Source organism: Acomys minous, assembly GCF_964271855.1.
Source record: "Acomys minous genome assembly, chromosome: 3".
NCBI lineage: Eukaryota > Metazoa > Chordata > Mammalia > Rodentia > Muridae > Acomys > Acomys minous.
Genome location: NC_140485.1, coordinates 131,168,274 through 131,192,689, shown reverse-complemented (window position 1 = coordinate 131,192,689; position 24,416 = coordinate 131,168,274). Strand labels below are relative to the sequence as shown.

Genomic DNA, 24,416 nt, shown 5'->3' with positions numbered 1-24,416 from the left:
TCTCCCCTCTCTCTGCCTCAAGCTGGTTCCCTAGTTTTGGCTGTGTTGCCTTGGCATCAACCCCTATAAGGCAGGCCATCTGTGCTTCTGGCCACTTCCAGGCAGATGAACCCTTACTGCTCCACTTCATTTCCAGAATCCCTCTCCCCCTCCACAAGCATCTCTTGTTTTAAAGTCTCCTTCTGGAAGTTAGAGTCGTGTCTGTCTACCTGGCTGGCTCCTATGTGTAGAATAACAGTGAGGGCGAATATGAGCTTAGAAATAGCTCTCTGGGTCCATTTTAAGTCCAAGATCTTACAGAAATAATTTTCACTCAGCTCGGTGCTCCAGTTTGGACCAGAAATGAAAGTATAAAATGTGAGTGCTAAAGAGTGGAGAATCATCACCTAGATCAAGTGGTTTCCCACTACAGCAGCCTCCAAGCACATCACAGCTGCTTTATCTAGCTGAATCGTTGTGTATATGTGGACATTTTGAGATGTGTTAGTGTGAAAGTGTGTGTGTGTGTGTGTGTGTGTGTGTGTGTGTGTGTGTGTGTGTGTGTAGGTCAGGGCTCAACTTGGGTGTATTCCTCAGTGCTAGGATCGCAAACAGGCACCATCATGCCCAGCATTTTTTTACCATAGGTTCTGGAGCTTGAACTCGGGTCTCTATGCTTCCCAGACAAGCATTTTACGGACTAAGCCATCTCCCTAGCCCCTAGCTATCAATTCTTGGGTTCAAACATGCTAATTCCCCCACCAAAAATTCAGAGAAGGTTTTGATGAAATCTTCCAGATATCATGTGACTCTACAGTGTTCGTCCATCCAATCAACTTTTACCAAGGGTGGACCACAGGTCAGTCCCGTGCCAGGCGCTCTGAGAACACACAGCTGTAGACTTGGCTCTTAGCCACCAACAGCTGAAAGTGGAGCGGATGGTTCAGAATGACCAGAAGAGGCATGCCTTGGTCTTTCCCTTTGGATAGGTCTTACTCACTATCACGTGATTGGAGTGCACTGGGACAGTTTTTCAAAAGCATGATATAAAGTTGGACTTTAGAGGATGGGACCATAAACCAGAGAGGACATGAAAGGGCATTCTGGGTCTTGGTAGGGAGGCAAACAAGCCTTCAAAGATATAGCAGCCCTTGACCTAATTTGATCAACCAGTCCTCCAGAGAAACAAAAACATCAGAATAATAGTCAAACTCCCCAGAGCTGGATACCTCTCCCTCCTCTCCTACTCTCTATCTCTGTTCTCGTCTCTCTCTATCTGAAAAGACATAAATAGGGAAAAAAGATGGGAAGGGAAGAATAGAGCTTAGTTCAGCCAACCAGTGGGTGGGGATAAGATTGGTCCTTGGGGGATGAGGCAGCACTAGCACAGTTGCTGGGAGAGCACGTTCTTGGCTTCTTTCTGCCCATCCCCCATCCTTTCCCCTTTCCCCAGTTGCTCTTCTCCGACCTTTCTTTGGGGGTTTTATTTTTCATCTCTTTGGTGGCCCTGCCGTCTGCTTGCTCACCAAGTGACTTATACACCCCAGGCTGCCTCCAAGACAAAGTGGAATGAGAAGCAAATGCAAATGACTAGAAGGAGAAGCCAAGATAAACACAAGCCAGCAGCCTCTAAGCCTGCGCATACATCTGAGCTGTCCAGGGTGGCCAGCCTTAGCTCAGAGCAGTGTCCAGGAGGCCCTCACAAGAACATGTGGAGCACTGGGGGCAAGGCCTCTGATGCTTACTTCCTTGCCTTTTAAATTAAAGATCAATGTGACCTTGGGATTTAGAAGAGAGACTCCGTTAGTTCTTGGAGTGGCCCTTGCCTCCCGGGTACAGAAGGGGTAAGGTCATTTGCTGAAGAAATTGCTGGAGAATTGCAATTCTCATCAGGACTGGGAGCATGTGTTGGCTTTTGGCAGCTCTGACTCGATGTGTAAAGGCCCCTGGTTATCGGCATGAGTTCAGGCTCAGTGTTCTTCCCTGGGACAGAACATGTGGAAACATAGCTCTGAAGATTGTTTCTGACAACAGCTGGACCCTCTTAGTCAGGTTTGATGCTGTCAATAGTGGGGATTCAAATCCCAGTGGGTGGGTGACCTTAGAGAAATCATGGCACTCTCCAGCCTCTCTTTGTTCAGACATTCAACACAGACACACATAGCAACAACCCATTATCCTATACATTAAACATACAGAGGTGAATGTTATCAACGGCTCACATTTTAAGGTCTTGATTGCCCACAGACAAGCTGCTGGAAGGCAATGGACCTTTAGCTGATGACAGGGAAGTCTTCTGGTCATTGAGGATGTCCCCTGGAAGGGATTAATGGGACCCCTTTTCTTTTCTTTTACTTCCGGGCCATGAAAAAAGCACTTTGCTAGGATGCGTTCATCCCACAGAGTACTAGAAGAGACATGCAAACAATGGCTCTACATATCATGAGCTGAATACTGGGTGTAGGACTGAAAATAAGTCCTCCATGAAGTCAGTCACCACAGGTATTTGTTTGAGTGACTGAAAGATGACAACATAGGAGGACTGATTGGTCACCAGAGGCTTCTCAGAGAAGAGGTCATAACTGAGCTAAAATCATGGCCAAGAGGAAGCAGGCAGCTACAACAAAATCTAGAGTATTTGGGGTAGAGAGAGCACCCCAATTCTCATGAGTCTGAGAATTTACACACACACACACACACACACACACACACACACACACACACACACACACCACTGGAATTCACAAAAGAGCCTGCCTTGATTCTGGACACTATGGGTGGTAGAAGCAGACACAAGACTCCTGGGCCAGAGCAAATATTTTATTCCCAGAAGCACGTGGCCTGAGCCCCTTGTTCACATTACTTCTTATTGTTCCCTTGCCACGGACAACATTTGAGGGTAGAGTCAGTAAGGTTTACTACTGGATTTGGACATTGAGGGTGAGAGGATGGTTGGAATTTAAGATGCTTTCTAAGCTGGTGTTCCGTGGAAAGGGGTGTGAACTGATGGTCTCGGTAAGGCCTATGACTTCAAAGTGCTACATTGAACAGGGGAAGTTTATGGTGGAACAAGACCTGCAAGGCGGGGGGGGGGGGGAGGGAGGGGGTCATGGAAAGTCAGGTGCGAGTTCATGGCTTAGGAGCAAGGTCCAAGGCTGGAGGTACAGCTGGTAACCCCCACCCTACACACATCCCCCAAATGCAAGGTCTGGACCATCTCATGACTGACGAGCTGCTAGAGATTGCTGCCTGAGCTTTCCCCCTGCCCCTCCCCTGCCCCCGCTGCAGTTGCTGTTAAATACAGGTTTCTAGATCATTCTCATCTCTTTCATTTGAATTTGTGTGACCCAAAAGATAGGTAGATGCATAATAGGTTGGTGCTTCTGCATACATTCAATGTGCACACCATATCTTCAAATGCTTGCTGTGCTTCCAAAATTGAGCTAGGTAGTAGTCACGGTTGAGGCCACGGCAGCCCCTGTGGTTATGAGATAAGGGCAAGAGAACCATTGAGGCTCGTCCTGATTTCTCTGACCTGATGGATTTGGTTTGAAATGTCTTTCTCCAAGCACAATGCGGGCTGTGGGAGTGAAGGAGGGGAGGAAAGAAAGCCCTGTTTCTGGAAGCCACCACTGTTGGCTTCTTTGCTACTTCTTGGCTGTGCTGTGGTTTTAAAACAACTCCCTAAAAGCATACGCAATAGCTAAGGCAATGGTGCTGGGAGGCAGGGCCTCACTAGGAAGCAGATAAAGGCTGCACCCCTGTGATGTAATTAATGCCAATTATGAAAAGGATTTGAGCCCAGATGTTTGATCTCTTGCTTTTTCATTCATGATGTCTTCAGCCATGTTATAATACACATACAAAGCCCTCCAGGAAATATATGCCCTTGGCCTGCAGAACTTTGAGTTAAAGAAAGTTTCCTTCTTTATATATGACCCCATCTTTGATATGTTGCTACAGCAGCACAACATAAACTAAAACTGACTGGATGCTTTTCTCAAGAACCTAAGTTCCCAGCACCCACGTCAGGTGGCTCACAATGACCTGTAACTCCAGCTCCCGGGAACCAATGCCCTCTACTGGATTCTGAAGGCACCTGCACTTACACATGCACAGACCTCCACACAGAGATACACAAAGCAAAAAATAAATTAAAATCTTTAAAAATTTCCCCAACTTTTGTAAAAATGCCTTACATTTGAATTAGCATGATGGTTTACAGCCAGTTATGCCATTCTCTTGTACTTTTTAATTTATTTTTTAGATGGTGTCTCACTGTTGCCTAGATTGGCCTTGAACACAAGGATTCCCCTGCATCAGTCTCTTTCATAGGTGGGATTACAGGTGTGTACCACCGTGCCTTGGCATTCTTATCTAGTAAAACATCTGTACTAATTCTGGTAAAGTTATAATGAGTCTGTTCTAATATTGTTAGTGATCTATGTCAGGTTTCCTTTCTGTTGAAATCACAACCCAACTTTGTATTTTAGCTTTGGATCATGGGCTCTTTAAACATTTAATTCACTTAAACAGGGAAAGCATGACACAGTGAGATTCCTCCAGAAGTCAGCCCAAAGGTATCAACAACACGATGGTTTTCACCACCTCTCTGCCTAGTTCCACCCAATCCAGTGTTGGTAAGTCACTCGTTCGACAAGTGGGCAGACTTTATACCCCATGGGATTCAGTGTTACTGGGTTGCAGCTCATGAGCACAGCATGGCTGATGTCTCAGATCAGCTGAGGAGGGTGCACAGGAGTGAGGTTGGTCCTCCAGAGCAGGGGGATGGGGATCCTGAGCCTTGTTTGGGGTTTTATGGCATGGATGGGGGCTCCCATTCTGTGCACTTCAGGAGGATGCCATCCTAGAACCCAAATGGATTCCTAAATGGGAGTTCTACCTGGCTGTGCTACTCGCTGCATGACCTCAAAGGCTGTGGCTGTGCTTCGGCTCTGCAGATGCTGCTCAGATGTTTCCATCCTGCCTTAAAGATGATGCTCCAATGCTGTCTCATTTAACCCTGGGGCACAGCTCTTGAGTCATGTTGCTCCCCTTCCTGTGACATTTTTGAAACTCCCCTAAATGGGATTATAGCATTCCACATTCCGTCAGCACCACTCTGTTTAACTTGGCAGCACTGCGGCTTGGACACTGTCCCCTCATGAGTCTCCCCATCACGTTCTCCACATTAGCTGAGGCCACCCAGAAGAGCGTTGGCTTCTTTTCCCACTCTGCTTTGTTTTAAGGGGGGAGGTGCAATTTTTGTTCTAATCGTTCACTATTTGTATGTCTGTGTAGATTGGCAATATTAAATTCCATAATTCTATTTCACCCAAATCATAAAGGAATACTCCATAGGTAGCTGGAAAATCATCATTATATTTTTTGTCCCTCTCAAGCAAAATATCCACTGATAACCACATTTATTCCAGTTATAAATATTCCTTAAATTTTTTATATACTTAAAAAAATAGCTTATCAATTTGAATGCTCTTTAAAAAGTCAAATTGTCAGAGACATCACTTGGTAAAACATCTTTCCAAGGTGAGTAATCACCCAATTTGTCCACTTGGCTTAAAATGGAGTTCATATTGTTGGTGTTTGAACATGTGCAATATTCATTTTTCCCTAATTTTGCTTATCAGAGAAAGCATTCTTCTTCCCATAAGACCCAATAAAAAACAGGAAAAAGACTGTTCCCAATACTCCTGATATGCAAATTTCAACCAGAGCAACATATGCTCTACCTATCATTGGAGGGTACTATTGAGGCTTTGCCTTCTCCCACTCCTCCTACTTGTGTAAGTACCACAAGCTCCTTCTTTGACTTTGTAGTAAGTTGTATATGTGGTGCTTTGTCCCTATGTATTCCATCATGTGTCACATATGTACTATAAGCAACACCAAACCCACAGAGCTCCCTAGCTAGTAAACACTAGCATTATCCATCATTACCACCACCATCACCATTACCACCACCACCACCACCACAACCCCCACCATCACCACCCTTACCATCACCACCTCCACCACCCCTACCACCACCATCACCACCACAACCACCACTATCACTATGTCTCAAATTCCCAAAAGATGTCTGCCACAAACCTTCCCAGAGCTACATTTTTTTGTGCTTTTTTTTCCAACATGAAAAACCAGTGTCATGTATCTTTAGGGACAATGATAGGACAATGACTAGCTGGCTCTCTATGCTGCTGTTTGCTTGAGGACCCCTCATTCCACTCATGTGGGATCCTCAACTCTTTTCATCCTCTCAAGTGGCTGTCTACTTGAACTGTCACACTGGGAACCGTCTTCCCTCTCCATCTCATGCCCTGATCCCCTATGTGGAGGCCAGTTGGGGCCCTACAAAGGGGATGAGGTCCTTTTTGTGCCTTAGTTTCACTCAGTAGAACAGATGAAAAAAAAAAAGAAAGAACTTTTAAGCTCCATTTCCAGACCTTAGAAAAAGGACGTGTGTGTGTGTGTGTGTGTGTGTGTGTGTGTGTGTGTGTATTTACTTATATTGTGACAAGAAAGTATGATTATTATTCTCATATTTGGAACACAGAGAAACTTTGCCCAATATAACAGTAACACATACAGCCATTGGTTCCCGTTCCCACCCATGAGAATCTACTAAAGCCACATAGCATTGAAAGAAACCTCGGTTCAGTAAAGCCCCAGGGACACACACTTATCTCAGTGAAGGGACAGAAAGCGCATGCATAGAAAACTGAAGTTTGTGTAGATGCTGGAAGCTTTCAGCTCTATCGGAGGACGTCACAGCTGAAGGCGCTGCTTCTATTTCAGAGCAAAGAAATGCCTTCCTTCTCTCAGACACGAAGTTGCACCAGCTTTCTCTTACTAACGGTCCAGTTGAGGTGCAAAGACAAAAAGAAGAAATGAAGGGATAAAAGGAAAAAAAGAGGAGGAAGACGAGGAGGAGGAGGAGGAGCCATGGTAGTGGCATGAAGAGGAGAGTAGACCAGCTGAATGGAGAACTGCCCAAACAACAAAGTAAAGGCCCCTGGGAGGGCACATGGGTGGGGACTGATGATTGACTGGCTCTGGCAGGTCCAGATGACACCTGTGGCCAGGGCAGTCCCAAACAGCTTTGCTGTTATCTGAAGAACAGGGAAGTGTGTTTCATGAGAACAAGTAAGAAGGAGGTGCTGTGTGTGGTAAACAGTGTCCCTGAGGGGCCGGAAACTGCCTCATGCTGCTTGCTGGCTCCTTTAGTGCAAATACCTTCACTACAGGCAATTTCAAACTGCAAATACTTTATTGTATAACTCCAGAATATTTAACCACCAGCTCCTATGCACTAGTACAAGCATGCTCTGACATAGCCCATGCACCTCATGTGTAGATAATTGTCAGCTACACCCATGGCAAGCAGACATGCCTCTCCGGTTCCATGAATGCCATATTTTAGTTACATTAATGGTTGTTCATTTAAGATTGGCAGAATCTCTGTGGAGGTTTCAATAGCATGATCTTAGTCTCAAAGCCACCAGAAAGCACAGAACAGATAGACCACCTGATTAGTCACTACTTACATGAAAAAAAATCATTGCATATAACTATAGTAGATTTTCTAATGTGACTTCTCTATATGAATTTTTTTAAGTAATTGAAAAATCTCATCTATAATTTTGTGGCAAAGTTAAGGTGTCCCTGCTTATTGACCTCTTCTCCCCCCCCCCCATATGTTCACTAAAACATTTCATCAAAAACTATCTCCTGGATGCTAAGTTCTAGAAAGTATGAAAGATAGTACTGTGTGAAAAGTGCCCTTCCCTGTATACTAGTTTGCAGGAGAAGACCTGACTCAGAGAGCCAGAGGAACCAGCAGACCTAGGAGAGAAGCTGGTATCATCCAGCATCCCAGCATCCCAGTATCCCAGCATCCCAGCATCCCAGCATCCCAGCATCCCAGCATCCCAGCATCCCAGCAACTCCTTGAGATTGGCTAACTATATGGTCACCATGATCTGGTCCAGGGCTTTCCTCTTGAGGTCAGGCACTGTGGCCTCTGTGCTGGGGTACCCCACAGGAAGCAACACCAACAGCTTTTCATGTGAGGGCCGGCCCAGGAGCACCCTCAGACGAGGACCACAGTTGAGGGGAGTGGTAGTGACCGTCACTAGCCCTGCATTCTAAAACAAGACAACAAATGAGCAATTTAAGGTTAGGCAAAACCACAGCTCTTTTCCTAGCCTGGGGCCATTCTCCTCTTTTCTACTCCTGCTCATTTCCTTTTTTCCCTGAAGTTGAGCAGCAAAGAGGCTGCCCGCTCAGGTAATATATTGTAACCTTGCCTGTGCCCCTTGACCTGCTGCCTTCTTTTAGACAAGTAGCTGGAAACATCTAGAATAACTCATCTTCCCCACCACCACCACCAGTGATGTTTGAGCAATAGCAATGGCTGTTTTATAGGAACAAGGTTGAAGAGTGTAACTGTCCTTAAAGAATGACACAGATAAGCTTTGAGCTTCGGGGGCTACTCTGTACCTCGTATCTGACCATGACAGCAACAGCAGTCCATCAGCACTGTCCTCAGACTAAGTCCACTATAGTTTTCCTGACGAATGGCTTTTCTAGAGTCCCAGTCACCTATCTGGCTATGTTTTGTTATTGACAGCCATAACAGTAACATTTGAACCCATATATTTTTAAGGATCTGGCATAAGATACTATGGGCCCCCCCTGAGGTCTTATACACATCATCACATATCTCCATCCATAGAAAGCATATAACGCCTAGGGAGATTGGTCCGTCATCAAAGCAAGTGTGGTACTTGCCTTGCACACATAGGAACCTGAGTTCAACCTTACAGAACCACTATTAAAATAATAAAAATCAACACATGATTATAGATGCTAAGGTAGCAGAGACGGACTTATCTGTGCAAACAAAGAATGCCCTTTAGGCCCCCCTCTGACTGTTTCCCTTTCTACCCACGCTTCCTCAGTCACCTGGCTGCCTTGGAGCCTGAGTCCCAGGGAAGGCCAGGAGCTGCCTTTGGTTTCATACATGGCCAGCCCAGCCCATTGAGTCACTGTGCTGGGAATCAGGCTCCAGGAACAGTTTTCTCTCTCCCCTCAGTCATAACCTACTTCGGAATTCTGGGAAACAAGAAGGTAGCAAGCTTAACTGGAAAGCTAGCACTGAGGGAAGGGGGCTGGCACCAGGCTCGTCTTGCTACTCCTGAACTCTAAATCAATGGCAATGCTCTCTGGTCTGACACTGTCCCAAGTCACCTTCATTTATCTGCCTACAGCATCAGGAGGGAAAAGCAAAAGCCAGCTTCCTTAGGATGCCTCGAGAATCAGCAATAGCCATATATTAGAAGGTGTTAGACACAAGCCATGTCTCTCTTTAAGAGAGTGAGGAAGCTTACACACACACACACACACACACACACACACACACACACACACACACACACACAGAATTAACCCTTCCTCCAAAGCAGGGTCATTCTCTTTAGCAGTCGTGTTCGTTGCGTTACTTTGACAGTTTAGCATCTTGCCCCCATTCCTCACCTGAACCCCAAGTCTCCATCAGATGAACTCTTTATGAACTATCTAATCCCCAGTGTCTCCCAGAGGGGGCATGGGGCTCGAGAGGCCAAACTCAGCCCTGCCTCATTTCATATTTGCATTGCTCTAGCACCTCAGTAGAGAGGACGTTTGTGAGTACATGGCCATCCTTCTGAGGCCGGACAGCATGGTAAACCTCTCGAGAGAACAGCGGAGAGTCTGGAGTCTGTTTAATCATGTTAAATCATCCCATCAGCCTGCAAAGCAGCAGTATGCACACGGAGGGAGTGCACCTCAAGACCACCAAGCTTGGGCTTTATTTTCTTCCGACTGCCCACTCTCAAGGGACAGGCTGTTACCGAGGAGAGCAAACACAGCAGCTTTTGTGACCGAGCTATTACAAGTGAGTTTCCAGGGAGAATTTCAGCTGGCAGAAGCATGTTACTCACCACTACAGGTTTCTGGGCTTGTTGTCACACCAGAGTTACCTTTCTGAGGAACACAGCTCTAGACAAACAATCATCAAATGACCCCTAGTTGGAAACTTGGCTGAAACTTTCCTGCTAAAGCCACTCTTGGTCTCAGTGTCCCCCTTGGGCCTGCAGGCCAGCCACGTACCTGCAGTGCAGCCAGGAGGATGCCACAGGCGATGGACACGCTGATCTCATTGTAGTAGTGGACCTTTTTCTTCCCATTTGCAGCAAAACCGTGGACTTGTTTGAAAACAAGAATCAGAACCGGGGCAGTGTCCAAGTACTCCTTAACCCAATTAGTTCTGCAGGGACACGGTAAAAAGAATACTCAGGAGAATATTTCCTCTAAATTTTGGGGTTCCTCCTCTTTAAAAAAAACTACTTTAGCTTCTTTATGATTTTTTTTAAAAAGATGCATTTATTTATTATGTATATAGTGCTCTCCCTGCATGTACACCTGCAGGCCAGAAGAGGGCATCAGATCATATTATAGGTAGTTGTGAGCCACCATGTGGTTGCTGGGAATTGAGCTCAGGACCTCAGGAAGAGCTGTCAGTGCTCTTAACCTCTAAGCCATCTCTCCAACCCCTTATCTATGATTTTTAAATACATATTTATTTTACTGTTTCTATTTAGATTGAAAAATACTAGATTTTAATTATTTTGCCACATTATCTTTTTTCTATAAGGTTAATGAAGTTGATAAGCATACATTAGTGTGTGCCCAGCATGGAAAAGCATGCAAAATGCTGAAAGAGACAGAAAGATCCTATAGCCTTAGACCACCAAGCTGATGCTCAGCAAAGTGAAGCCTGCTGAGTGCTACTAAAGAATTAGATAGCAAATGCATTGGACCACTATGAAAGCAAAGTGTTGATTTGAAAAAGAACAGTGGAAGCCACACAAAAAAAATGCCATCCAGTTGGGTAACAACAAATAGGAGGGGGCAGGGCTTGCAAAAAGTGTCCCAGAAAGAATGAATGGGTGAGTATAGCCACTCAGAAAAGGGGCTGTGTGGCAGGCCAGGGTGGAGGGCATGCCGGGGACATGGGTGGTATGGAAGGTACCTGCAGATTTGGCAGGGTCTTGGCCTTAATACGGTAGGTGATAGATGGTTTGTTTACCTTGTACCACTGAGCCGAAGCATCATGTGAGCAGATCCACTTCAGATACGTGTGTTGTGTTGGGGAGAATGCTATCACCACGAGTGGCATTTGAAGCACAAAGTCATCCTAGTGGGAGGGGAACCAGACACAGGACCATGGCCACGGCACAGGCAGGAGGGCATCAAACATGGCCCAGGCTGGGGAAGAGGTAAGGGTTATAGGCGGGCAGAGCAAAGAAAGAAGCATGTGAAAGAGACAGCATCGGTGGCAACGGGAATTAACAGATGGTAGAAGAACAGGAAGAAATCCTAGCGGTGGAGAGCGGCAGGGCACTTCTGAGGGAGCAGGTGGTCATTCCTGTGGATGCTGGTGATAACTTGACATTATTTATTTTCCAACTCTAATCACATCTTCCTTGATTCCATTATTCTCCCCGCCTACATCTGTGCTGAACCTTCATTCTAGAGCGGATACCGAAAAGAGAGCTATAGGCCCACAGAGTCATCTATTACAAACTGCTGCCTTTTCCCCATCGGGTATTATGTGTAATGCATTATAAGAAATGGTTACTATTCATTTTAATGGTCTAGCCTGGTTACGCTTCACCATTTTAAAACACATCAGAAAGGCACATTCTGCTGATCTCAAGCCATCGCTTTCAGGACTCTTCGCTCTCCCCCCTAACAGCTTAGCCCCACTGGTTAGTATGTTTTCCACGTCACAGAGAGGGAGGACACTCATTATTTAGATCAGCTCTGGAGCCAGGAGTAGCTGGTTACATCCACGCTGCTGCTTCCCCGTGTGTAAAGCCTGCTCCCGTGCACGGCCATCGTGAGGGTGACGTAAGTTAAAATGTGCAACGTGGCTTTTACTAATACAAGCGTCACACTTAGAGATCACAGAAATGCCAGCATAAGAGGGTCCCTTTTAATCGCTTTCTGGACTAGCTAGATTTCTAGCATTCAGCAGAACATGCGCTGCCTTCAGGCCATGAGCAGGCCAACAGCTGTGCTCCATCATGCGGCCGGCGGGGGGAGCTGAAAGCTGCCAAGAGGCCGAGCCTTTGCCCCCAGGCTGCATTCTGCCATGTCAATTGTATTATGTTTTGGATGTTCTCATAACAAGATTCTGAACATATTCCTAATGTTTAAAATTAACTATAAATTTTATTTATTTTTATAAATTTCATGTGTATGGGTGTTTTGTATGCATTACGTATGTGTGCCATGTGCATATCTGGTACCCAGGGAAGCCAAAAGAGGACATTGGATCCCCTAGGACCAGACCACCATGGGCTGTCATGTGGGTGCTGGGACCCAAACTCAGGTCTTCTGTAAGAGCCGCAAGGGCTCTTAACCACCTAGTCCTTTCTCCAGACCTGAATAGATTTTAAACGTGTGTAAAATATGTATTGAGAAGAGGTAAATGATTCAGTTTTTAAAAATTTGAGGAAGATTAAGCCATTTGCCTATATTCTAAGGCAAGTTGATAATTCAAAAAATATTTTCATACTTACTTTTCCTAAGCATACTTTATCACTGATCTTTTTTTAGTTTCACTTAATTCAATTTTATACTAATTTATTAGGACCTCACATTAGAGCGAATAAAAGGACTGCAAGGAACAAGGATCACTGAAGGGAGCACTGGCATGTTCAGATCTGGATAGAAGGCTCCCCAAGCTCAGTAAAGTTAGAAAAGTAAGTTGGATCCACATTATATATTGAAAATACCAGCTATGAGCTTCAAAGGCAGCTGAAAAAAACGTGACTAGGCACATTGTTCATTCGCTATTCTCTCTCCCTCCCTCTCTCTCTCTCTCTCTCTCTCTCTCTCTCTCTCTCCATCTCTCTGTTTGTCTCTATCTCCCTCTGTCTCTCTCTGTCTCTCTGTCTCTGTCTCTGTCTCTCTGTCTCTCTGTTATGTATGTATGTTGTGTGTGTGTGTGTGTGTGTGTGTGTGTGTGTGTGTGTATATTGTTGGTTAAGCAGCTCTGTAACTTTATTGTATTCTCAGGAGGAATTTGATTTTAGGTTTCTAAACAGAAAAGTCTGTGAAATGGAAAGCAAAGTCAGCTAATAATTAAAATGCTGCACAGTGATAGTTATTTCAGGTATGTGGAAGGTTATGCATGGACAATGATGAGATGAGAAATTACATAGATGAGAGAACAATTAATTCTGGCTCAGTGATTGGCAGCAAGAGGCGTGACAATTTCTGAAGGTTCTGTGTCCAACTATAGTCTAGTGTCCTACTAACTGCAGAGCTCACTTTGACTTGTACTCATTCATTTTTTTTCATGAATATACGTTGAGTTATAGTTTCATTTTTAATGCTCTACACTTATCTGAGAGCACTGTTTGATGTTATGCAGTCCATAATCCATTAGTTCCAATACAGCATAAATATCTTAAGAGAAAATCATCTCTCACAATAGTAGCATCCCTTTGTGATAATGGCATCCTCTCATGATAACAGCATCCTTTTGCTAGCAGGGTTAAGAGGACCACATCTCCTTATTATCACTTTGATTCCTAGAAGTCCCACCACGTCTCCACACTTGTTGTCCCATCATTCTTTCCCAGGCCCCTGTCGCTGTGGAGTTTCAGATGGCAGGTGACAGAGCCACCCACAGTAGGCCACTGCTGGAGACAGAGGTTTTAGGCCTTTCTGCGCTCTTCTGAGAACTTGTGCTTGCCTCCTTTAGGGCCTCTGAGAGGTGGGAGCCAATACCCACACATCTTGCTTGTCACTTACTCCCTGTCACCCTGATTTCCACCCTGTTTTTTTTTTAAATGGAGGAGCCCACAGTCCTAATGTTTCTTTGATAGTGCAGACTAAGTGTTCCCTTGTGTAAAACCTATGCAGTAACACAGGCCTACTAAGTGGCCCTTACCTAAAACCCATGCAGTAACGTGGTTTGGAAGGTCCTATCACTGTAGCAAAACATGATTTGCTTCATTTAAGATCTTAAAAATCATGTCACAGTCTTAAGTTAAGGACTGGTGGAGAGTGAAGTAATTCTTCACTTTTAGCTAAGAAGCAATTGTTTCTGGACTGGAGAGATGGCTGGACAGTTAAGAGGACTTTCTGCTATTCCAGGGGACCCAAGTTCAGTTTCCAGCAACCACACCAGGCAGTTATTAAGTGCCTGTAACTTCAGCCCCTGAGGATCCCATACCTCTGGCTTCTATAGAATCCTGCACATACATACCCCCTGCATAACGCGCGCGTGCACACACACACACACACACACTCTTACATTACAATATAAAATAAATCTATAAACACTTTAAAAATAATTAAAAGTGACAAGTACTTGGATCAGAGCCTTTACAGACACCAGGTCTGACTTTTCACAAATACTGAAGAAGAAGAAGAAGAAGAAGAAGAAGAAGAAGAAGAAGAAGAAGAAGAAGAAGCAGCAAAACAGAGACAAGGTGAAATTGATCTGTGCAGTCTGTATGCATGCTCTGAAATACCACATGAAAGCCATATTAATATGAACACCTAATACGGCACCAAACTAAGATGATTAATACAAAACATTTTAAATCCCTTGAACCCAGGAACCACAGTAATTCCATCAGGTCTGTACCTCAGTTTCTTCAGGTCTGAGACCCATCGGTCTCCCATCCTTTTCATGTAATTTATCTCTTCCTCCTCCTCAATGATCTCACGGATCTTATGCTTTACGTCTGCGTCCTTCACCACCACAAAGGTCCAGGGCTCCGTGTGGGCCCCACTTGGAGCCGTTCCTGTTGCCCATTAAATGAAAACAAGCGTAAGGCTGCAGAGGAACGTACAACTGTTCATTAAGAGGAAATACAATAGCAGGTATCAGCCGGGCGTGGTGGCACACACCCATAATCTCAGCACTCCGGAGGCAGAGGCAGGCAGATCTCTGTGAGTTCGAGCCAGCCTGGTTTACAAAGTGAGTCCAGGACAGCCAAGGCTACACAAAGAAAGCCTGTCTCGAAACAAAACAAAACAAAACAAAACAAAACAAAACAAAACAAAACATATGATAGCAGGTATTGTAGTGATATGTGTCCATAATCCCATCTGGCAATTGGAAGGCTAAGGCAGGAGGATCATACTTTGAAGTAATACTTTATGTCAAAAAGTGATAGAAGGAGGAAGAAAAGCAGGCAGAGAAAGAGGAGGGGGAAGAGGAGGGGAAGGAGGAGGTGGAGGAGGAGGAAGAAGAAGAAGAGGAGGAGGAGGAAGAGGAGGAGGAGGAGGAGAGGAAGAAGAAGAAGAAGAAGAAGAAGAAGAAGAAGAAGAAGAAGAAAAAGAAGAAGAAGAAGAAGAAGAAGAAGAAGAAGAAGAAGAAGAAGAAGAAGAAGAAGAATTAGAAGAATTTTACCTTAATTTAAATACATACACTCACAGGGTAAGGAGTAGTGACTGTTGCCACTAAGGTAAAGAATACAACTATCCAAGACATTTGTATTCTTGACTGAAATAAAATACTTGTGATGCCCTTTGAATTCAAGATGGATCTCATGATGTTAAGTGTGGCTTAGAGGGGAGTACAGGCAGTCAGAGCGGAGTGTGTGACATCACTGTTCTTAGCTTCCCTTGAGTGGAGATATTAATTTACATTTAAAGTGAATTTATCTTGCTTTACAGATCCACATAAGTAAACCTTGCTACATTTCTAGCTCAGCCAGTTACTATATTAGAGTGTCAGGAAGATTGTTTCCTGGAGGATAAGCAAAGAAATGTGAATGAAGTGTGGAGGAAGGGGCCTCTTCTAAGGAGGGAGAGGTGGTTCTCCTGCAATGTATGCTAACATATTCAGAATTTTTTAGATTTAAACAAAAGTTCAAAAATGTACTGACATCAGAAGATTTAAACTGTCATCACTTCTGTTTTCGAAAGAATAAAGTATCAAAACGTAGTGAGTAGAAACCCATGTTTCTGTCAGTCACTAACAGTGGAAACCTTCATGAACGTGCCATTCGTGCTTTGCCTGCGTGTGTGGACTTCATCGCTATTTCACTGCTGTGGCTGACGCAGCATCCGCAATGCTGACACTCTCCAAGGCTCTGCATTCAGTTACCAACCTGCGGCTCTGATGACGTTATCGATGACTTCCGTTGGCACTTGCTCGCTGCTGATGAACCTGACCGAGCGTCTCTTATTGAGGAGCTCATAGAACTCCTGAGACCTCCTCTTCATTTCTTGCTCTGGGTACCGGGTGTGAGCGAACGGGATGTGCTCCACACTCTCCTCTGACTCTTGCCATTCGTCAGCATCTACAAATGAGAGCCAAAGAGCAACATATTCAGCCACCTCCCTGGTCATAAGGTCACTGGCGGGGATGGGGGTGGGGGGGTAGGGGTGGGGAATGGAATAAAGTTCAAAAAAATATTTGTGGTTATGTAAGGTCAAATTAATCAACCAAATTTTTTTTAAAAGGGAAAAATATTCAAAATTAAAATCTCCAGAATCCTGACCACTGATCATGACCATTCTTCAAGTTCTAGACCTGTTACAAATCAAAATGAAAGAGATTTTTTTTTGCCTACAAAAAAACCCAAACAAATGGTAGAGTAGGTTATTTGACACAGTCTCCCACTCAGGTCACCAAATAAAGTGGTTTTGTCTTTGTCAAAATACTAGGATGGCAACCCAACAAGCAATTCCAAAGCCAAAAGCAAAGGGAAAATAGGAACCTAGAGAGGGGAGGGCAGAGGCTCACACTCCCTGCTTGCACCAGACGGCTCCTACAAGTTCAGTCGCCATTTTCTGATCCGTGAGCATCAAGGACAAGCAAAACCAAAGCCCACACTGCCATACAATAGGAAGTTGAATCAGTTGGGAAAGTGTGAATTATAAATAAGTCATCCTTCAGGGGCCTATGACATTTTTGGTAAGTTCTTCCTCTAGCACGGTGTTTCTTTTTGGAAGCACCACAGTTGCCCAGCGGAAGCAAATGATAATATGTAAAGAATTTAGCAACAATTTCCAGTAATTTACCAACGAAATCCTGCACACAGAGGAACCGAATATCTTGAGCAAATTTAGTAAAACCAATGTTTAGCAATAAAATCAGATGCCCCAGGGCTCCAAGAATTCACAGGTGTAGAAGAAGAAACAGCTGTAATACTGTGCTCAGAGATTGAAAAAAAAAAAAAGATATAGTGCATTACTGAAGAAAGAATAAAAGGTAACATAGCAACATAGCAGAGGTGGAAAATAGAACTTCTGAAAAATAATAGAATTATTTGGATTAAATTACATAAACAAGAGCTAAGTGGGAGGGAAATTAGAAAAACAAGAGGCGAGAACAGTGTAAAGATCAAACGACTGAAAACATAGAAGATCAAAAAAACTCAGAGCCATTTTCTTTAGGACCATGGAGAAAAGCAAAGAAAGCAATAAGTTTCAGAGTTAAAGTGGCTTCTCTAGGGTGGGATGAGGCTGTGGAGGAAACGGAGTTTGCAGAGAATACCAAAAGGCAGGCCTACAAAGTGTATCTGAAAAGGCCTTTAGGAGGAAGAGAGCATAGCTAGCCAGTCACAATTTGTGGCAGGGACCCGGAGGCAGCATGGAGAATTAATGTGGCTGCTCCGCACAGGTAAATCAGAACACAGAAGAACGCAGGAGCCCATGGGGCCAGAAGTGCATGGCCCCGTAGTTTCCTTGATGTTCTCAAAAATCACTTAGAGGGCATCAGTCTCCCAAAAGAGATCTCTCTCTCTCTCTCTCTCTCTCTCTCTCTGAACAACCTTGGATTCCCTTCATCTTTTTTGGAGATAGTTTGTCTCTACTGGCCTGGGGCATACCACCGTAGGCTGTGGTGGCTTTAGCAAGCTTCATGGATCTATCTGTTCCTACTTTGCCAGCCCATTCATACCACAGTACCTAACCCTCAGACTGTTTTTGACTTATTATTGTTGTTTGTTTGTCTGGTCCATTGCTTATTGGCTGGTTGGTTGATTGTGGGTTCTTTTGTTTGCTTGCTTTGACTCTTATAGGGCAAGCTTGGCTGACACATGAGTTACATATATGCTATACATACATTGGCTGTAGGAAGCAAAGTATGGAAAAGCAAGCCAAATCCATGCATTGGCTGTTTTATATCAGAGAGCAGGCCTCTGCTCAGGAGATGCCAGTAGCAGTGATTTTTACCATGGTGATGGTGATGGTATTCTGGGCTGAGGGCAGAGAGATCGTCTACTGGGTGTGACTGACAGGAAATGTTTTTCAATATTATAAGTACATAGTTGCAAAACACAAAATATGATGCATGTATAAGTTACCTTAAACAGCAACCACATACCCTTCCTAGAATATTAAAATAGGCAGTTCCAGAAGATCCTATTGAGAATTTATGGATAAGATAAGCCCAATTTTTATACCCTTAGAATTTATATATGTAAATAAACCAGCAGGTGTTTTTAGGGATAGAATAATAAACTCTGATCACCCCAGTGGAGTAGATTGATTCTTTATGAATTTGTAGGGATTTGGAGGAATGACCAGAGAAGGAGGACAAAGGGGGTGTCTGAGATGGTGGACACAAGGGAGGACCCTGAGCTGTAAGAGTCAGGGGCAGAGAAACGACCAATGGCTCAGGTAGCAAAGGCAATCGCCACCAAGCCTGACATGCTGAGTTCAATCCCAAGGACCCATACTGTAGAGGGAGAGAACCAACGCCTCGACTTGTCTTCTGAGTTATAAACCTGCACGACATGGCACATACGTGCCTGTGTACACAAACACATACACACAAGGTCACAAAATAAGTAAGAAGAAAAATGAAGGTTGTTTCTAATGATGTTTTTTCAATGAAAAAAATAGTGAATTTTAGGGCTGGAGAGATGGCTTAGAGGTTAAGAGCACTGGCTGCTCTTCCAGAGGTCCTGAGTTCAGTTCCCAGCAAACCACATGGTGGCTCGCGACCATCTACAAAATGATGTGATGCCCTCTTCTGGTGTGCAGATGTATATGCAGATAGAGCATTCATATATATTAAATAAATAAGTAAACATTAAAAGTAGTACATTTTAAAATACACAAATTTTAACACTCTGCTTGGGAGAGTGACAGTGTGAAATAATGCATTCTAGGCCAGTCTCAGCAGCTGAAAGGAACCTATGGCTGTGTCTCACTAGAAAAGGAAGGGAGGACATTCACAGAATATAAAGCAGCCCAAAAGCCAGGGTATGTGGGCCCAATGAGTGTGCTTCTAGCACGACTGTGGATTAAGGTTTGGTGCCACCAAAAGCCACCCATGGTGAGTAAGAGTTACATGCTCTAACTTGCTTGTGCTGGGACATATTAGACAGAGACAAGAATGCTAATGAGAGGCCACACAGATGCTGTGGCTATAACTTATTCAAGGGATGACACTGACTGGGTCCATCAGGGAAGAAGAAGGCACAACAGATTCCCAAAGCATCGTGGTGACAAAACCCAGGAGACTTGCTTCCATGAGGAGAAGGAAAAGGGTCCTGTCCATGCAGAGAAAGAAGAGTCCTGTAAAAAGGATCTTTTATTCTCCTGAGGTAATTGTTGTCTTGGGAGCTTACTGACTCTGTCTGCTAACCTAAGTCTAGTCCTGGAAGCTTCTAGACTCCATACAATCTAACATAGGCCTAGAATGTTTCAGCCTCTGAGACTGCTTAACAAGCTCACCCTTTCTTCTTACTGAGGAGCTTCAGGCTGGCTGGTTCAACTCAGCTGTTCTGGTTCAAACTCCTCTTCCAGATGGCTTATTTAATCTGGATTTTCTCTCAGCATCTAAATTGCTCTTCTTGGCCTCAAACTAACTACAATATCTGCTCTAATATCCTGGCTCTTTCTTATCCTCAGGCCTGTTCAGTCTCCTCTCTGCAACCTGCCCTTCTACCACTGACCTGGTAAAACTTCTCTTTCTGCATTGCCTCTAAGTCCCTTCCTTTTTTCTCTCTTCTGAGAGTTGGTCGTATCCTATTTTGTCAAATCTTTCTCTGATTCATCACTTTCTTTTTCTGCCACTTAATTAGACATCACTTTTAAATATGGGTGCCTCCGTCTACAAACTAGCTTTACCGTAAAGGCATGTGCTACCATGCCTGGACCTAAGCTTTTCTTTACCAGAAATTTGCTCTCTACCAGGCTGGCCTTGAACTCAGATCTGTTTGCCTCTGTCTGATGGATTAAAGGTGTGTTTGTATTTCAGCCAGATCACACAGACCTAGAAGGTCTTTGGATGTGATCTCTTGCCAGAGCAGCCATGTTCTGAATTAAAATTCCTCTTCAGGGTCCTTCTTGGGTTTATAGTTTCAGGACCTGGGTAGTGGTGGACCATTTTCTGAGATAAGGAAGATTGGAAAAGGATCCATTTGGGGATCACAGGGCCTTAAGGTTGCAACAGTAATCAATAGTCTGTTGACATCAAAGGTACCTGTGAGTAGAGACGTCTGTTGTATTATAAGTGCCTGAGCCCAGAGGCCAGATGCCACTTTAGAAGCACTGGCTTGAAGAGGAGAGCAATCACGAGAGACTCAGAGACGAAAGCAAGAGAGTAGAAGAGCCAGCCCTGAGAGAGTCCAGAAGAATCTCAGCACAGGATTATTTCCACACATCTATATTACATGTGCACCTGGGGTGACCTGTGTGTTGGAGGAGAGAGACAAGAAATGCTCACCAGAAAGAGATTGGCTTCAGAGATGAGAAACCCAGCAGCAGTGTTCATGGTACCATATCAGCTCTCAGCTGGTTGTGAGGAAATGTGTCCAGTGGTTTGGGACCGGGTAGAACAATAGCTCTCAGCCTGTGTGTAGTGACCTCTTTAGGGGAAGGGTCTAATGACCCTTTCATGGGTCTTGCATATCAAATATCCTGCCTATCAGATATTTACGTTGTAATTCATAGCAGTAGGTAAATGACAGTTGTGAAGTAGCAATGAAATAAGTTTACAGCTGGAGGGGGACACAGCATGAGAAACTGTATTAAAGGGTCACAGCCTTGGGAAGGCTGAGAAGCACTGAGTCAGAAGGAAATAGGTGTGATTGAGAGAGGCATCACACACGCGTAGCTAGCAATCAGTTCTGGACAGCCCTGAGCTTTGTCGGGTGTCCACACACACTTCCCACAATGGCGACACTCTCCAACCATGTAAGGTTGGTTCCAAAACCCGACAAGTTATCCACTCTTTTTCTTTCTTTCTTTCTTTCTTTCTTTCTTTCTTTCTTTCTTTCTTTCTTTTTTTAAAGATCTTTTTATTTATTATGTACACAGTATTCTGCCTGCATGTGTGCCTACACGTCAGAAGAGGGCACTAGATCTCATTATAGATGGTTTGTGAGCCACCATCTGGTTGCTGGGAATTGAGCTCAGGGCCCTTGGAAGAGCAGCCAGTGCTCTTAACCTCTGAGCTATCTCTCCAACCCTAAGTTACCCACTTTTAAGACCTAGCCATCTTTGCATAATCTATAGGTAACTCAGAAGCATAGCTGGCTTCCAAATCCAAGGTATTCTCCTGATGTGGCGCCAAGGAGCTGCTGGAGGCTTCCCAGTGCTAGCTCTTATCTCTGACCAAGTCAAACAAAGACCTCATCACATCCACTGGGATCATCCCAAGTGAAGCCCCCAGGCTGTGCACTGTCGGGACCCCCAGCCTGTTCCTCTGGGACAGACAGAAGGTACCCACTCTGTCTGGGGGGATGAGGCAGAACAGAGGGTCTTTGTTGGGTGGAGGTGCAGCATCCAGCCTCAGAGCTCAGCAACCTCCTGCAGAGATGCAGTGGAGAGCTAGCCTGGACCTCTAGAAACAAGCAGCTTCACTCCTCTCTGCTCTTGAACTCCTGACTGCTCCCAGGAATGTGGCCTTGGAAGGGAAAGAAAACTAACTCTGAAACTCTGTTTTCATGCCTCCCTTGTTCTAGGCTTTTCTGTGTGTGGGAGAGGCTACCCAGCAAACAGCTCTATGCTTGGACCCTGGCAGCAGACTGCCAGAGTTCTACCTGCTTAGGTGGATGGGGTCCTACTAGAGCCTCAGTCTCCTGCAGTGGGGGATAGTGATGATGCCTACCTCATTGAATTACCGTGAAAATGAAGGAGCCTTCTCCACACGCAACAGGGCACCACCTGGCTCTGCTGCAGGCTTTGTGAGAATGTGCTGTGGTCCCCAAGGCTCTTTGACCACGTCATCCTCTTTTTATAGTACATCTGTCCATTACAGTTCTCTTATCTTTGGGCGTCTCCCCAGTTCTGACCTCACCCTTCTCTCACAGTACCCACTTGGTGACGTCATCAGCTCTCTAGCTTCCGAGTGCCCCCTCAAGCTGATGCTGTTCTGGTCAGAGTCTCTCATCCAACATCACTGATGTCTTAAAGCCTGCACCCCCTCCCAGCTCCCCGCCCCTAAACTGGATGCTCCTACCCCTGCCCGTTGATGACAGTGTCCCTACCCCTCCCTCCGTCTTCCCTAATATCTAAAACCCAATGCATTTCACAGTAACTCTGGCATCCACTGCTCTCCCACCACAGCACCGTGCTTCACCAAAGCTTAGAGCAGACATCTGTGTTAAGAGAAGTGCTTTCTTGTGTTAAGAGGAGTGCTCCCCAAGTGGGACCAGACAGTCCACTATTTATGTTGTCTGACTTAGAAGTTTTGAGCTTTACGACGGAGAGTCACAAAAACACAACCATAAGACCATCTTGTCTCACTTTCCGTGGAATACTTGACAAACCACATGGGATTCAGTGTTTGATTGTGAGGTAGACTCCGTGTTACTTGATTTGTTTCACTCTCGGCTATGGCTGGATTCTGCACAGGCTTCAGGATGTCTGGCTAAGCTGTGGTGCTTGGCAGGCTAGGTGTGGCAAGTGCATTTTTGCTAGTGTTATTTTTATATAACTGTGTTCCTCTGTTTCTCCCTTAACCTGGCTATCACACAAATAATTGAAATTCTTTCATATCTGTTTAATAATAAGCTTCAAAGCACAATAACTGAGCATTGATTACTCTATTCTTAACCCTCTAAGCTAATTTGGTTTTCTCCCAGCAATACTTGTACTTTGTAGCTTTCCTGTTCCAGCTCCTTTCTCCTGATGTTTCCTGGACCTCTCCCATGGCTGAGTCCCCTGCTGAATTCCCTACTTCCTCTTCTAACTCCTCCCCTGGCTGCCAGGAAGTCCAGCTCTATTTCCTTCCTGCTCATTGATTGGCTGGAAGCTGCATTATTGGCATACAGAGGGACAATTGGGAGCTGAGTGCATATAACACTGAGACAGGAGTTTCTCAGAACAAGGCTTACAACCAGATATGGGGGATACAGAAACCAGCATTTGAATTACACAAAAGCCTTATGCCTATGCATTTTCAACTCACAGTATTCTTAATTTGCCACAGGCTTTGCAGGACATAACATCATCACACAGTGAGGCACGGCCATACAGCTGGCATTCTGAATAGGGTGTCTTTCATCACATGACAATTAGATGTAGTCCTCCCGAGAAACTCTCTAACTTGATGAGGCTTGTGCATGTACTCAGCAGAACTGCTAACTCCCAATGTCAAAGGATGGCAAGACCCTAGTCCTGAGATCAGGGTAATCCTACACACACACACACACACACACACACACACACACACACACACACAAACACACACACACAAACACACACATACAAACATACACACATACACATGCATGCATGTGCATACACATACACACATGAACACACAGAAACACATGTACATGTGTACATATATGTACACATGCATATAGGCACATGTACAAGTGCATATATGTAGACATGTATGCATGCATGCATGTATACACACACATACATACATACACGCACATCAGGAAGCCTCTTGGGAGTGAAGACTCACTGAAAATTAAACAGCTTCTTCCAAATAGAATCTATTTCTCACACCCAGCTCAGGCAATATGTCTCAAGTGCAGACTGCTCGTGACTCTATAAGAACCCCCTTAGCTCTTTGCCTTCTTTATCACCTCCTCTTTCTAGTACAGTGGTTTTCAACCTGTGGGTCGAGACTCCTTTGGGGAGCTTCATAGATCAGATATCCTGCATATCTGATATTATATTACAATTCATAACAGTAGCAAAGTTACAGTTACGAAGTAGCAACGAAAATAAATTTTTGGTTGGGGGTCACCACAACATGGGGAGCCATACTAAAGGGTCCCCACATTAGGAAGGATGAGGACCGCTGGTCTAATGCCAGCCCTAGCCAGCCCTCTCTCCCCCACCTCCTCACCTGCGCCAGCCCTAGCCAGCCCTCTCTCCCACCTCCTCACCTGCGCGCCTTCCACCTTCCCGGAATCTCCTCCAAG

General features: G+C 44.8%; 1 protein-coding gene across 4 annotated transcripts in view; it reads right to left on the bottom strand.

Annotated features, from left to right (window-relative positions):
• The window catches only part of IYD (iodotyrosine deiodinase), a 141,428-nt gene that overhangs the window by 116,259 nt on the left and 753 nt on the right, over positions 1 to 24,416 (bottom strand). For 3 of the 4 annotated variants that reach the window (XM_084777826.1, XM_084777828.1, XM_084777829.1), the window contains exons 2-4: positions 16,182 to 16,373; positions 14,708 to 14,867; positions 10,150 to 10,306 (exon numbers count right to left, since the gene is read on the bottom strand). In XM_084777826.1, coding sequence (XP_084633952.1) covers positions 10,150 to 10,306; positions 14,708 to 14,867; positions 16,182 to 16,373 — 509 coding nt within the window. Of the gene's footprint in view, positions 1 to 7,248; positions 8,145 to 10,149; positions 10,307 to 14,707; positions 14,868 to 16,181; positions 16,374 to 24,416 lie in introns of those variants that run through there. The other variant, XM_084777827.1, reaches the window with a different exon arrangement.